The sequence below is a fragment of the Lagopus muta genome, chromosome 5 (assembly GCF_023343835.1).
Source record: "Lagopus muta isolate bLagMut1 chromosome 5, bLagMut1 primary, whole genome shotgun sequence".
Lineage (NCBI taxonomy): Eukaryota > Metazoa > Chordata > Aves > Galliformes > Phasianidae > Lagopus > Lagopus muta.
In genome coordinates this window covers 48,279,062-48,293,785 of record NC_064437.1, presented here as the reverse complement: position 1 = coordinate 48,293,785, position 14,724 = coordinate 48,279,062, and the positions used below count along the sequence as shown (strand labels likewise).

Genomic DNA, 14,724 nt, shown 5'->3' with positions numbered 1-14,724 from the left:
CGGCTGGAAGGCAGCGGTTATGCAAAGTTTGGAGTCAGCATCCAAATGGGCCGGGGCGACTCTTGGGGGCAGAGCTTTGTAACCGGGCGGGTGGGGTTATGCCGCCGTAAGAAGCACTGCTAAGAGATTTTCGTTTCATCACCCTCATTGCCTGCAGGGTACAGTTGCGACTAAGTCAAACTTTTCACCACAGAGACGAAGGAACGTGCTGTGACACGAGAGAGTCGTGAAAACCTGTCTACCCCTGCCCCCCAGCAATCACTACTACAATTGCACTCCGCAACTCAATTTTGCACATGTGCCCTATCCGCGTCCTTCTCCTCGGTTTCTCACAGCTTTTTGCAATGATGCTCATCACTCCTACTACCACATATTCCACCCCGCTCCACCTATGCAGTCCCTCTGCCGCTCGTACCGGGGGCATGCTGGAAGTAGACCCCCACCTCGTGACCGCGGGGGAGGGGGGGGCGCGGCAGCGGCGGGGCCGGAGCGCAGCTCTCTCTTCCTCTCGCTGCCCCGCTCGCCGCAGCCTTTCCACGGCATCCCGGAACAGGAAAGTCCCGGTTCAGCTTTCCCCCATAAGATCCTGTCTCCCCCCGCGGCTCCCCTCCCTCTGCCCCTTCCTGCCTCTGGCCTTGCGGAGGGAGCCGCTGCGCTCCGTGCGGAGCCGGAGCCGCAGCCGAGCTCGGGGCGGGTGGCGGGTCGCTGGGACGGGGCTCCGGGGACCCTGCGGCCGGGCTCAGCCCCCAGCCCGCCACCGGCCTTGAGCCGCAGCCCGGTGCCCGCGGGCACTCTACAGCCTTGAGCCGAGATCCTGAAGTTAGCGGTTTGGTGGTGTGGGTGTTGTGTTGGTTTGGTTGTTTTTTTTTTTTCCTATTTGTTTTGTTTTTTCTTCTTCTCTCTCCTCCCTCGGCTCTTCTCAAGAGACAGACAGGGAGGGGGGGAGGGGAGGGGGGAAGGAGGAAGAATTAAGGAAGGGAAAAAATGGCGAGTGGCAGGAGCAGCGTGGAGAGAGCGGCACTTCTGTGCTGCTTCTTGCTGGCGAGCGGGAGCCTGAGCTGCTGCGCCCGGCCCGAGGAGGAGGAAGAACACGAAGAGCAGCGCTCCTGTCACGGCGCCTTTGATCTCTACTTCATTCTGGATAAGTAAGTGACAGTCACGTTTAAAAATGGTTATTCACCCTTCGCTGCCTCCGTGTTGCTTCCTCCCCCCTCTTTCAGTGCTTTCCTCGTCTCCCGCAGAGCCGAGCACCGCGTGCAGGGCAAGGGTCCTTGCTTTTGTTCCCCCAGACGCAAGCGTTTCCCAGCCGGAGCCTTTAGGGGAGATTCGCACTTCACCACGGGTTAGGCACGGGCAGACCTGGGGAATCGGGACACCCTCTGGTTGCGGGGCGCGGGCTGTGAGAGCTGGGGCTGAGCGGTTCTTCCCGCATCCCCCGGTGCTGAGGCTGCAGAGAGGTGCGGGAATGGCACCTGCGGGAATCGGCCATAACGGGGCTGTCCGTGCAGGTCTGCCTACAGCTAAGTTGTGGGTGCAGGTATGCAGTGATTGCCTTTTTTACGTGATCGCTGTAAGATTTCATAGATCTTGCTTCTGACCGACTTCTTTGGAGCTGTCTAAACCTGTGTTTGAGTTGTTATGTATATTAAAATATGCTGGCAAGCACTTTTCTGTAATACCATGTGGTTCTAATTTAGATATGTCCTGAGGGTCTGGGTAAGCTCTCATCCATGGACACGTTGTGACAAGTAGAATGAAGCCTGCGTGTGTAGGTGCACCCACAGGTGGTTCTCAAATAGTGTGAACTCATTTGCTCAGTGCACTGCTTTGGCTGAACAGCCAGGAGTTAAAATACAGGAGGTAACTGTTGGACTTATGCGCACTGTGCTACCCAGTGCCTCCTGGATTATAGGTGGGATGTGGTGCTACGAAATCCTGAAGCCTCTTTGTGACTCTTGCCCATAAGCAAGGTTTGCGCTGTGCCAGTTCCCAGGTGGGAGAACTGTTAGACCCATCAGGTCTCCTGCACTGCCTGTGTGGGGCAAATGCCACTGCCACTCAGGAGCCAGTATGTCCCTGTCTTCAACAAGAAAAAGGTATCGTTAGTCAGGATTCAGTTTTCAGAGCTAAATGATGTCGAGACCAAAGGCATTTTGACTTTGTGGAAGATGCATTAGCACGCATCTAGTGGTTTTGGTGTTTTGTTTGTTTGTTTTATGGGTTCTCTTGGTGGCATGGGATATGTTCTGCAGAGTGATTTCCTTGTCTAAACCATCCTTGTGTGCTCCCAATTATCAGCATGCTGCATTCCTGTTTCTCTTCAAAAGATCAGAGAGCACTTTACTGAGGTGGTTACTGTTATTGGTCATCTTCTATTTGGGGAAATCATGGCGAAGGACAAAAGGGTTTGCTTAGAGTTACTGACACCGAGCAGCAGAAAGCTGGTTGTGTAAGCAAGCTCCTCCTCCTTTGTGTTGTGGACAGAAAAGCGTATATTTTCTTTTAGCAGACTACAGGTCTTGCATGTTGGCTCAGGCACTGCATGTCCTGCTCCACTGCAGATTGGACCCAATAGAGCAATAGTCATGCATTTATGTTCCAGTGGGAAGATTCTCTTTTACTTCAGTTGCAGATTGAGTCTTTATAGCCTTCAAGAGGTTGAAAGAGAAACCAATTGGCGAAAAGCTGCAGTAAAAGTTTTTTGGGCCCTTGGTTTTAGAAACCATCCTCACTCCTAGGAACTAGTGGCAAAGGCAACAGCAAAGCTGCTTTTAATGAGATTGTCTTACAGTCCATATGGGTAACATTGGCGTGCCAGATCTTTGGAGCTATAGGTCCTTTGTGGCTTTCGTGCTTTGACAGAATGCATGTGGTGCTGAGAGGGGGTGTACATGCTGGCTGGGGGTGTGTTTAGATGCAGATGTGGCATATTGTGGCATATGGCTCAACATGAGGACTTGGGTTGGACTTGGTGACCCTTATGGGTCCCTTCCAACTTGGGATATTCTGTGAATCCATTAAGAACATTTCTGGAGTCAGGGAGGGTTGTCTGAGTGGGTGGATCTTGGACCTTGGGAAAGTTCTTTAGAAACAAACTGGTTATTGATCTGTGCTGAGAAGAGCCGGGGTGTTCCTGGTAGGGAGGAGGCAGGACACCAGCTGTTAGCAGCTGGCCAAATCTGGAAATGCAGTGGACAGAAATTTGGATCCACACTGATACGCATCGGCAAAGAATCCTGGCTCCAATTTCTAATGGGAGAGTCCCCAGAAAAACCAATCCGTGTCCACCAGCGGGTATCCTCACTTGTCCTGAGCATTGTATCCCTTCATTAGTACCTTGCCATTATGGAACGAGGTGCATTCAGTTTTAATTAGCTGTCTAACAATGGGATTGAAGAATTGACTCTGAAGACTCCAGGATTTAATCCTGTGGCACACTCTTTAGCTGATTGACAAATTGTGTCTGTGAAGTCAGCCCATGTGAACCAAAATGACTTTAAATCTGCTTTGCTTTGCTTTCTCATGGAAAGATGCAATCTCACATCTCTAGGACATAAAATCCCTTCTCCTTGTGCATGTAAGCACTGCATTTTACTGCAATTACTTTACTGGGTCATGATTTTCTTTTCCATTCTGCCAGGCAGAGTCTGTGAGGACCTAATCCTGCAGGCAATAACCTTCAGAAGAGAAAGATCATCTGCTAGTGAAGTTATTGGTATAATATACGTGGTGCCAATTAGAGAAGAGTAAAAACAACTGAGCTCTTACAGTTTTTTTCATTCCAGAAGTTGATTGCAGGCTCTATGGGATAGGCAAGATCAGAGCAGTGGAACTAAGCCTTTGGTGTCTGAGAAACTGTCATGGTGAAAAGAAAATGCAGCATGTGTGGGAAGGAGACCTGCTACTGTCCTCCTTAGGGTTGTCTGACTATGTCAGAGCCACATTAGATCACCTTTCTCTCTGCAAATGCTCTAATGAGCAAGTCTCTTGAAGCTGCAAGAACTGCACATTTGCTGGCTGCAGTCTTGTGCAGTCTGTATGCTGTACCCCTGAGTTAGGCAGGCCTGATCTTATTTGGAGCTGCAGTGGAAGACTTAGAAGTATTGAACAGAAGCAGCAGAAATTTTTCTGTTTGCAGCAAGTCGATCTCTCTGCATGAGGCGCAGCAACGTATCGCGCCACTGGTGCGCTCACTTCTCCTATGGCACGCAGTAAGATCGAGTCATGTGGTATCATAGATCTCATGTTCATCTTTAAACAAGCACAGCTAATAAGTTAAAAGAAACAAATACATGGGTAGTGGAGTACTTCTCACTTGCTTTTGTTGCTCCAAATGCTTAAGCTGTCCAAGTGCACAAAGATCTTATTTTCATTCCAAACCCAAACTGCTGAGGACATGCTGCTTGACTGCTCTGGTCTTGTAGAGACATCCTCATGCTTGAGTATGTAAACATGCTTCCCTTTCATCCCTGCCTTGCTGGTAACATCCAGCTGTTGTTTGTAATCAGACTGAAACACACTTGCACGGCAAAAAGGATGACTGACCTCTAGTGTTTTCGGACTATAGCAGTGCCTAATGACATCACTATGCTTGTTAATTAGTGCAACAAATCTAAGTTCTATATTAAAAGGGTTTCCAACTATCCTATATCTTCTCCTGCCGATGGCTGACATGACAGATCTGAGCAGCGGAGCTCTCTGTGCTCTATATTTATCAAATACGAATGAATATATTTGGTTAGTTTTTGACCATAGGCAGGATGGAAAATAGAGTGGGATGGGCAAGGGAGAATGTGAGATTCTCAAAAGCATTTTCTCATTTTTTTTTTTTTTTTTTTCCCTGTTATGTTTGTAAAAGTATTGTTTGGATTTTGAGGAAGATTGAGCTGTGCTGCATTGAGAAAATATTTCTTCTCTTATTTTTTTTTGCCCTCTACAACATGGACCATGGCAATGCAAACACCTTGGGGCCCTGGCTGCTTTTCTTTCAGAGCAGTGATTCTAACTTTTTTGGAAGCTGATCTAGCTATCCATTTTCCTCTTCCCCCTGAACTTATGGGTAGTTCCACTTCATGGCACTCCCATCTCTCAGGTCCACAACAATATTGCTTTTCACATCAGTTTTGCTGCTTCTCCTGTGCTTGGCAGCAGCTTTAGTGAAGGCATCAGCGCAGTGTGGCCACTTGAGCCTTCTTCTCCCTTGTAATCTGTTTTGCAGCTGCTTCCCTTTACCCTTGTTGAGCCACTCTTGAGAGGTGAGCCCCACTGGCAGGGAAATGGTGTTGAAAAGCACAACCACTGCCAGTTAGATGGGAAACTAACTAACAGCAGCCCTATCTCATCTTATTCTATGTGATTTGTTTACAGATATATATATTTACATATATATATATATATTTATCATCTCAGCACTCCTGTTTTTTCATGAGAGCTGTCAGGAGGGAATGGAGTTGATACCTCCTAAAATTTGAGGCAAGCCAGAAAGACATGATCAGAAGAAAAGGCATTTCAGTAGCTGCTATTCTGGACCCATTTTTCAATTATTTTAAGGCAAACACAGTTTGCCTTCGCATTGATAATTTCCAGGTAATCTTTTTATTTTTCTTTCATGAAATATGCTTTAAATAAAGCAAGCAAGGAGAAGAGTTTGGTAAATACATTTTGTTTCCCTCCTCCCATGCTCCCAAGAAAGCACAGTTTCCTTGCCAAGTTTTTGAATGAATTTAGCACTCATGAAAGTAACGAATTATGAGTACTGGTGAGAGTGGATAGTTCTGGGTTCAGGCTCTCACAGTCTGCTTTTGGTAAGCAAGGACATCTGCCTATTGCAACCAGAATTCAGTGTATTATGTGAACTGATGCAGGTAAATGAAGTTGAGAGCCCACACTGAATAAAAGTTTTAGCTTTGTTTCTTAGACTTTGTTCATTGCTATACACATGTATTTTAAAATGGTTGTGTCTAGGGTCTATCTCTTTTCCTTTTCTGTCTGACTCTTCCCCTTTGTAACATAACCTCATCATCTACATGGTACGTCTTGTGGGTTCCAATTGCCTACAAGCGATATTCTTTATAGTTTTTAAAACATAATCTGTTGGTATTTTGCATTTGCTTCTTCCTTTGTTGTGGTTATGTTGCAGGCAGTGCTGGGATTTCCTTACAACCAGGTGTAATTATGTGGAATGTTCTGAAGGAAATTTTTATTCAGCTTCAGACATACCTATGTTATTGGAACCAGGTTTTATTTGTTTGCATTTTGTCTGATGTCATTTTGCCAGATTTGTCTTTTGGAAAGGAAGAAAAATTTAGGGAACCCAACTCCCCCCCCCCGTTCCCCACCCCAAGAAGAAAAAAAATCTTTATAAAACCCAAAACAAAGCTAATGGGTAATGGTTATTTGAGTTAAAACGTGTACGCTTAACAGGAAGAAAAAGCCATGGCAGCTTGTCATTTGCAGTCTATTTATGCATGTAACTAAATCTGATTTATTTGGGGCTTGAGCTGAGGAAACAAACCGTAACATTCCCCCTGACCTGCGGTTTCAGTTTGTGTGTGGTCACTGATGGAGAATTTTATTACTTTTGTAATGAAGCTTGCAGGCCAAATGCTGGCATGCAATCTGTTCTGAGTTGTTACAATGTGTCGTAGCACCAAACCTCTTAATCTCAAATAGACAACGAGTGAGTTCTTGCAGCTCCAGAGATGTGCCTCCATGTCCTCAGTTCTCTCTTGCATCTTGCTATGAGTGCTGTGTCTTCACTGGGATTGAGGGCTCTACTACACTTCCCAGGCTGTGTTAATAGGATTGGGACGCGAAGAGCAGTTCTTCCAGGCATGGGGCTGCTGAGAGCAGTGCTGGAGCTTTGCTGGGAGATCTGATGTAGTCAGATGCAACCTGGGCCTGGCCTGTGAGCTGCACTTTGGGACTTGCTCTTCTGGTGGCACAAGAGCTGTAACGCTAGGGGGCAGAGCTCTTGGATCAGGTGGATTACTGTAGGAGCAATGGGATGGTTTACACAAGTCAGTAATGCTGCTGTAGATTCTGTCAGTAGTTTTATAGGAAAAAAAGCTGTGTATAAAATTAATTGTTTTGGTCATAAAAACCTAGTGGATTCAAATGCTTTGAGTCCTGTTCTTCGTGTACTGATTGAGGACTAAGAAATCTCTTTTCCCAGCTGCTTCACCTCTTTCCCTTCCCTGCTCTGGTGCTTGTCTTGTCCATTACTGCTGTAAGTACTTTGCAGTGAGGACTGTCTTGGAGTGGCTGTCTTTGCCAGTGTTCCTAATTACCTTTGGAGTGGATAATATAAACTAGACCTTCCTAGCATGGGTGAGTCACTCACTGAAGGTCCCTTCCATGCTTGCAAGAAGCATTGCTTGAGAGAGGAAGGTCCTTGCCACTCTGAATGCTTTGCTGGCTCTCAAGAAGGGAGCCAAGGGATGGATGAACATGTGTGTGCATGTCTGAAGCCACAATAAGCTAGGTGCCCCAGGGTTTGCTTTTATTGCAGAGCCATTATTAGCCATATGCAAGAATTCTCCTGCTGTCTGTGATGTGGTTGCAGCCACAAAGAGCTCTCTCCCAATAACAGCAAACTGCCTTGTTTCTGAGCAGTAGGCCATACACAGGTTCACTGCTAGCTCAAGAGGATATTTAGGGACAAGCAGACTCGATTGCTACTGTGTTCCCTTGACACCATGCTCAAACTGATCCCAGAGTCAGTAATAATGAGCTTGTTTGTTGCTCTAGGATCTCTGAAATAGCTGTCACCAGTTAATCGGGCCTCGGAGCCTGCTAGGGCAGAGGGCTGCAACTGCAGCCAGCTCATGCTATGCTGCCTCAACCAGCAGCAAGGGAAAGATCTGACTCTGACACACTCACTGTGTTCTTCAGACTGACATAGAGCTCTGCTAAGCTGCAAAGAGTTGCTCCAAAACAAGCAGGAGTTGAATTGAGCCCTGCAATCACATCACTTCCTTCCACCCCCAGAAATACTTGCTGGCCTCCTTTTCCCCTCCCATCCAGCAGTAGCAATGTGAAATTTAGGAAAACGGCAGCAGGAGCAGCAGCTGCTCCTCAGGGCCGTGAGGCAGAGAGCACATTCTTTCCTATGTTGTGGTTTGCTGACTCCTCTCTTTGTCTTGTGTGTAATGGGAACTGCGCTCAGGGAGTGCGCTCCCAGAAATGACTCCTGTGGATTTTCTGCTTTGTTTGGGCCAGTTCTGTAGGTATGAACCCTGGGGAATTCTGCTGTTTTGCTGGCTTTGCTCTAGGTTCTGTCCAATGAGCCACCAGCAGAGGCAGCCCCTGACACACATTATGCACAGCAGCTGTTTGTTGCTCTGTGTTTGCCTCTGCCACCAGAACCAGAGGCCTGAGGCTTCATCTTCCTTCCCAGTTCTGGAAGACCCACAAGCCTCCTGTAAGCTGCAGGCCAGTGCCTATGGAAGTATCAGTGCTCTGCAGAGCAGTGTGCTGAGTGGAGCTCCTGGCTCCATCACTGCCCCATATCCTTTCTGTACAGTGCTGGTCCCTGCTTTGTTTATTCTCTCCTCGTTATTCAGAAGTCTTCATAGTTTCTCTGAAATCTTATACACAAATGTATCACTTGGTGACCAATCAGGCCACCTGACGAATCTATTCATGGCTTTTTGCTGATGGTATTTTGAGATGTGTCACTTTCTTTTCAGGATCTTAGTGGCATCAGTATGCTGATTAACAGATTTTTCCTCAGTTATCATAGGATTCTAAGGGAATCAACAAAAACACTGAAACTACTATAAAAAGGCTGTGAGGGTGTCCAGGAATAATTTGTGGTGTAGAACATCACTGGAAAACCTTATATTTTTCTCCAGGCTCAGGATCTTGATGAGGTACTGGCACAGGCTGCCCATGGTGGTGGAGGAGTCACTGTCCCTGGAGGTGTTCAAGAAACATGGAGATGTGGCACTGGGGGATGCGGTTAGTTGAATTGGAAGATACTAGTGGTCTTTTCCAGCCTTCATGATTCTATGAACTGGGGAGCTGGAAATGAATGTGACTTTTAAGCATTGGATATGGGTATTAAAAAAAAAAAAAAAGTGTGCTTGAATTGTCTCACAACTTCTCACTTGCCATGGACAACCATGGTAAAAACTTCCTAATGCCATCCAGTTATGCAGCACAGTACGTTAATTTATGCTGCCATTACAATTCTATTGTTTTAAAGCTAAAATCCAAAAAGCAGTGAAATGACTTTGTATTTTCAGTAGTGTTAGGTTGCTTCTGCTTCTGTCAGTGGTGGGAGTACTATTTACTTGTTGTGATGAGCTCAGTACGTAGCTTAACAAACATAATGTTGTCATAACTCTATGATGGTATACTTCCAAGGAGGACTAGCCCATGATGGAGGCATCACTTCATTGTCAGAGATGGGCATTTGTAGAATCATTACAGCCACTTTTGGTTACTCTGTGTCCCTGGTTGTCCCCTTTCTAAGCACAGGTATTTCATTTGCATGGAAATGTATAATATTATGGTTATTTGAGCATTTGCATTTCAAGTCTTCATGTTTTTCCACCATCATGACTTTGACTTTCCTAAATATTCAGTATTTGACTTGCTGTTTTACTGAACTGTTCTTTGCCTAAAGATTAGGTATTTCTTAGAGGGGAAGAAATAAAAGCACCTAAATAAATAAAGACCCTTCAGTCCTAAGAAGGTACTGGAAGTGACAGTTTGTTGCCATTATGAAGAAAATACATTGGTACTTTGTTTTCCTGGATTGCATCATTGCTTTTGCAACTAGCAGTAGAAAGCTGATACCTCAAAACTGACTGTGTTTTATGAATAAGAGACTGGCTACTCTGTGTAAAAGAAGTAACCATGCTGGAATTTGCAGGCGTGGGGCTTAACTGGGAGGCCTGGCAAAGAATGAAACTGGAAAGGGTCAACTTGTGGTGTAAAGACAGAATTTAAAATAGTAATACAAACTGAGATCTATGAATGCATAGATCTTGCTGTTTTGAATCTTGCATAGATACAAGGAAAATCTGTTGAAATTCAACCAAATTAGTGATTTAGCCTGGGACTTGCAGAAGAACCCTGGGGGATTGTAGGTGCTAGACTGCTTTGGTTCCCTTCTGAAAAAGCAGTTGTTTAAGCACACGCCTTGCATAGACATGGATTGTTTTTCTATTTTCAGGGAAAAAAAAAGTCTCATTTGCTAGTGGTGTAATCTTTTTCTTGCACTTTCCACCAATACAGGGACACGGCTCATCTATCGTGCAGCACCTATAAATCACAGAATTGTAGGGCTCGGAAGGGACCTCCAAAGATAGAGTCCAATCCCCCTGCCAAAGTAGGTTCCCTACATCAGGTTACACAAGTAGGTGGAATGGCAGTATGCAGATCAGTCCTTGCCTTGAGCAGTCTTGGGGCATTGTTGACCCTTCCTCACTTGCAGGCAGCTTAATTTCTTCATTCTTTGTTGACAATGTTATTCTGTGAATGGCTCGCCATTCTTCAGTAGAGCAGTGTCAAGGCACACAAGCAGGTTTATTCCAGCGACAGCACTTCAGTGGCCCTTGTCCCATTCTTTGCTCCTCTCCACCCTTCCAGCACTGCCACACATTGCACTGACTTCTCCACTGGTGAAAGGAGGTAGAAATGTCTGGCACAGGATTGCTTGGAAAGCCCATAGCACAACTACAGTTGTTTTCACTTTCATACATTTATATAGAAAAATGTCTAATGGCTGTTAGAGCAAGTCTAAGGCTTTTTACTTCTTCAGTAGTTACATTTCAGAAGCATCTTAGTTCTTGTTTCTGAACTACTGTGATCCTTCTTGATATGCTGCTACTTTATTTCTCTGCCCCTCTCTACCTGTGCCCAAGATACCTTATACAGGCATTTGCCTGGCAAGCAAGGTGAATTAGCTATTTGCTTGGTACTATGAGAGCTTTTCAAATCGCTGACTTCTCATGCTTTTTAGCCTTTTAAGTGGCTTGAAAGTGTATGACCTAGATTCACATGCAGCAAACCAGCTATCATTTACTGTAGATTTGCTGCATGCTGGGCTCTGTTTGAGGTCTGAGTTCCACAAGACCATTGTGGTCCCCAAGAACCTAAGTCTAAACTGAGAAAAGCCAGGGATTGAATAATGAAGTTTTATTGATTGGGAATGAAAATACAAACATAATACAATAATTGCCCAACATTTCATGGGAAGTCTGTAACAGAGCCAGGGATCGGATCACTAAAATACTCGTCCAGTGTGTTAGCTATTAGAGTTGCCTTTCCCCTCTGAATTACTTCAAACGCTTTCTCTTTTGAAACAAACAGTAATTCATGGAAACATGCTCTCACGTGTTCTGGGAGGGTGGATGATCAGTACAAGCTTTCCTCGTGGCTGCAACAGCCCAGCTATGCTCTAAGAAAGTAAATAATCTATTAGCAGATGATTTAGCAACATCAATAAAATGAATTAAACTAAAAATATGTAATAAAAGAAACAGCAGCAGAGGGAAGAATACTTAGCGAGCTTGTCTTGAAATTGTATTTCTCCTTGTGTTTGGGTCTGCGGGCATTGTCATTACTGTTTGTTTACAGCTTCCAGCACAACTGCTGTAGATGCCCCTCCAGCACTAGCTGCCTCATCTCCATGCACCTCTGTCCAGGTTGTCACTCACTACCCCTGGAGTGTCCCATTCTTAATATTGATACAAGGAATTTCACTGTGAGTTGAATGTAATTGATTCTGGTTTGTGCACAGGTCAGGAAGTGTCAGAAATCATTGGATGGAGATTTACTCTTTTGTGGAAAGCCTGGCTGAGAAGTTCATAAGGTAATTTTTTTTAGACGGTATTCAAACTTGGTTGTATATACATATGCATACACACATTTGTGTGTGTTATTTCCCATTCCCTGCTTAATCTGATGAAGCAGTAGGTATGAGATTTAAATCTGACTTGTTTTTCTGTTTCAGTCCAATGCTGCGCATGTCTTTCATCGTTTTTTCTTCACGAGGCACCACAATCATGAAATTAACAGAAAACAGGCAAGTACTTCCCATCCTTCAACCAAAAGCACCTTCTATCCCTCAAGCAGTGAGCATTCCACAAAACCAGGATCCACGGCTCTGTCTCAGCCCTTGGTGTCGCATCCACTGAAATCCTTCCACTGCTTGCAGGTGCCAGCAGATCTAGAAGGTCTTCTGCCCTTTTCGGTCTTATGAGAAAAATGCAGCACTGGGGTTCCCGTTCTTAAAACATTTCAGAAAGGAACTGTGCTTCCAGTCCAGAGTTCCTATACATTGCCCTCAATGTCCCTAGCTACCCAAATAAGGCAGTTTTTATGTAAGAGCTCTCAGATCCTGAGCTGAGGGTCAGAAGAGTATGAGAAAGTCCCGTGGTCATTTCCAAAACAGTTCAAAACTCTGAGCTTGACATCAGCAGCAATCACACTGGGTGGTGCTGGAGCACTACCTGCCAGACTATTGCACCCCTGCCTTTGTGCAGCAGCTGTGCCACAAGTGCCTTGCCACTGTACAGCTGGGTGGTAGGTTTTTAAAGGGAGTTTTGGCCAGAGCAAAATTCTTGTTGCTACCTTCACAACCATGTCCTCAGGCCTCTGTTTTTCATTGAGAAGGCAGAGCTCAAGGTTTTTTATCGTTCCCAGGGAAAACTGTGCTTTGCAAGTTGGGAGGTAAACAAGAGCCCATTAGCAGAATGTTGAATGTGGTACAAAAATATTTTCTGTCCTCAACTGGATCTCCATCTGTACTTTCTCAGCTCATTTTATACTTGAAAGGAGTAAAATTGCTCTTTTTGCTCTAAGGATGTCCCTCATTCCAGCTCCTTACTTTACCTTCATGTCTTCATCCTGTTTGTCCTATAATTGTGTCTGTGGATCTTTCAGAAATCAGGACAGTTAATACTAATTTCCCTGAGTGATGCTCTTGGCCTCCGTGTGTTTCTCTGTGAAGCAATAAGCTGTGCATCAGGAATCATGGTGTCCAAGTTGTACCTGGGAACAGTCTGTGCCTGAGAAAGGTTGATGGTCCACTGGTCTAGGACAGGAAATTCTCCTCATTCCCATCCTATTTTCATATCTTCTGGACTCTATCTTTATAATGGAGAAGTCTTAATCACTGCTGTCCTGATGATTGATTGAATAATGAGCTTTTATCCATCCCATTTTCATGACAGGGTCATAAGTTTTGAATCCTCATTCCATCTGCAGTTTGTCAGCATTCAGTATTTGGCATTTACTTCTATCTTGCCCTGGCAGACAGTGTACCAGGGACAGGACTGCAGCCTTAAAAATGGTTTAAGACTAACATGGTGATGTGTGCCTGGTTTTGTGTTCCCATGGGTGTTTGGCTGATATCAAAACTGCTTTTGGAAAAAAAACAAAACCTTGGTTTTGCTAGTGTTAGCTGGTGTGTATGTACTTCGTGCAGTGTATGGGCAGGACGTGTAATTTATCTGTGTTATTTGATGAAACAACAACCAAAATACTTCTAATAAAATTCCTTTTTGTCTAAAGGGAAGCCATAAGAAGAGGGCTTGAAATTCTGCAGTATGAAGTGCCTGGAGGAGACACATTCATGCATGAAGGATTTAAAAGGGTCCGTACTCCAGCAACTCTTTTCTTTGATTTATACATTTAAACTTTGCTTTCCTTGCTGCTTCTGCACTTAGTTGCTAATTATGTTCTACACTTCCCTGCAGGCAAATGAGCAGATTTACCATGAAACCTATGGAGGTAGGTGATGTATACTCTTGTTATGGGTCTGCATGGAAGAGATAGGGATGATAGTTTTACGTGACCTGCAGTAAACTCGTTGGAAGATGTTTTGGAGAAGGGATTGGTGTTACACAATCATTACATTCCATTTTGACTACAGCCCTACTTTCAGATGTGTGATTCATGGTTTATTAAGACCAGAAGAGACCAGTATGATCCCAGATCTGACCCAGGGCAGAATATAGACTGGAGCACTGCAGATGGAATGGTCTGTACTGCATCCAGGGACAAGGACATGCACATATACCTTCCCTGCTCTGTTCTGGTGCACACAGCTCTGTCTGCCTCCTGCTCCCAACTTCTCTCTCTTGTTAGTGTAGGTACAAGTGTGATCAGCTAGAGATTTTACCATAACCATGAATAATTTCAGATCAGATAGTCAACATACTGTGCATTTTTGCTAAATTTCAAGAGGGAAATATATTTGTACTTTCATCTGTGCCAAAGAGAAGGCCTAATTTGTTTAACTGAGCACATTCTGCCTGGTTTGTATGCTGGTGTTAAGTTGCTCTTGTTTATGAGCTGATGGTCTCCTTGGGAGACCCAGAAAAAGGGCCAGGTTTTAATAAAACAGGGTGCAGGTATGGAGTCTTCAGCAGTAACTCTGTTATGTGGCTCCTCAGGCACTCCTGCCTGATAAATATAGGGTTCTGATGAACCCAAGTGAAAATAATTTTACCTCTTCCTAAGAGATAGACTAATTGATTAGTTCTTAGCTAAGTTGATTAGTAAGGAAGAAGTAGATGAAGTAGATGATTTATAAAATAAAGTATTGGAAAAGAAACAAGAATTGAGAAGAAAATAAATTTCAATTTACTTCTGTCCTTTTTCAAACATCCTCAGCCAGAAAAAAAAAAAAGTAATACAGGAAATCATGCTTTTTTCCCCTGAGTTGCAGGTCATTTTTTTAAAGGTTTGTATCTGTGTTGACATGAC

At 44.6% G+C, this 14,724-nt stretch overlaps 1 protein-coding gene across 2 annotated transcripts in view; it reads left to right on the top strand.

Moving 5' to 3' along the window:
* Positions 1-602: 602 nt before the first annotated feature.
* ANTXRL (ANTXR like) overlaps positions 603-14,724 on the top strand; it is a 51,956-nt gene continuing 37,834 nt past the window's right edge. Inside the window, exons 1-5 of one of the 2 annotated variants that reach the window (XM_048945741.1) lie at positions 603-1,145; positions 11,753-11,824; positions 11,966-12,037; positions 13,528-13,609; positions 13,713-13,746. In XM_048945741.1, the coding sequence (XP_048801698.1) occupies positions 985-1,145; positions 11,753-11,824; positions 11,966-12,037; positions 13,528-13,609; positions 13,713-13,746 (421 nt within the window). In that variant the 5' untranslated portion in view covers positions 603-984. The remainder of the gene's footprint in view (positions 1,146-11,752; positions 11,825-11,965; positions 12,038-13,527; positions 13,610-13,712; positions 13,747-14,724) is intronic. The other variant, XM_048945740.1, reaches the window with a different exon arrangement.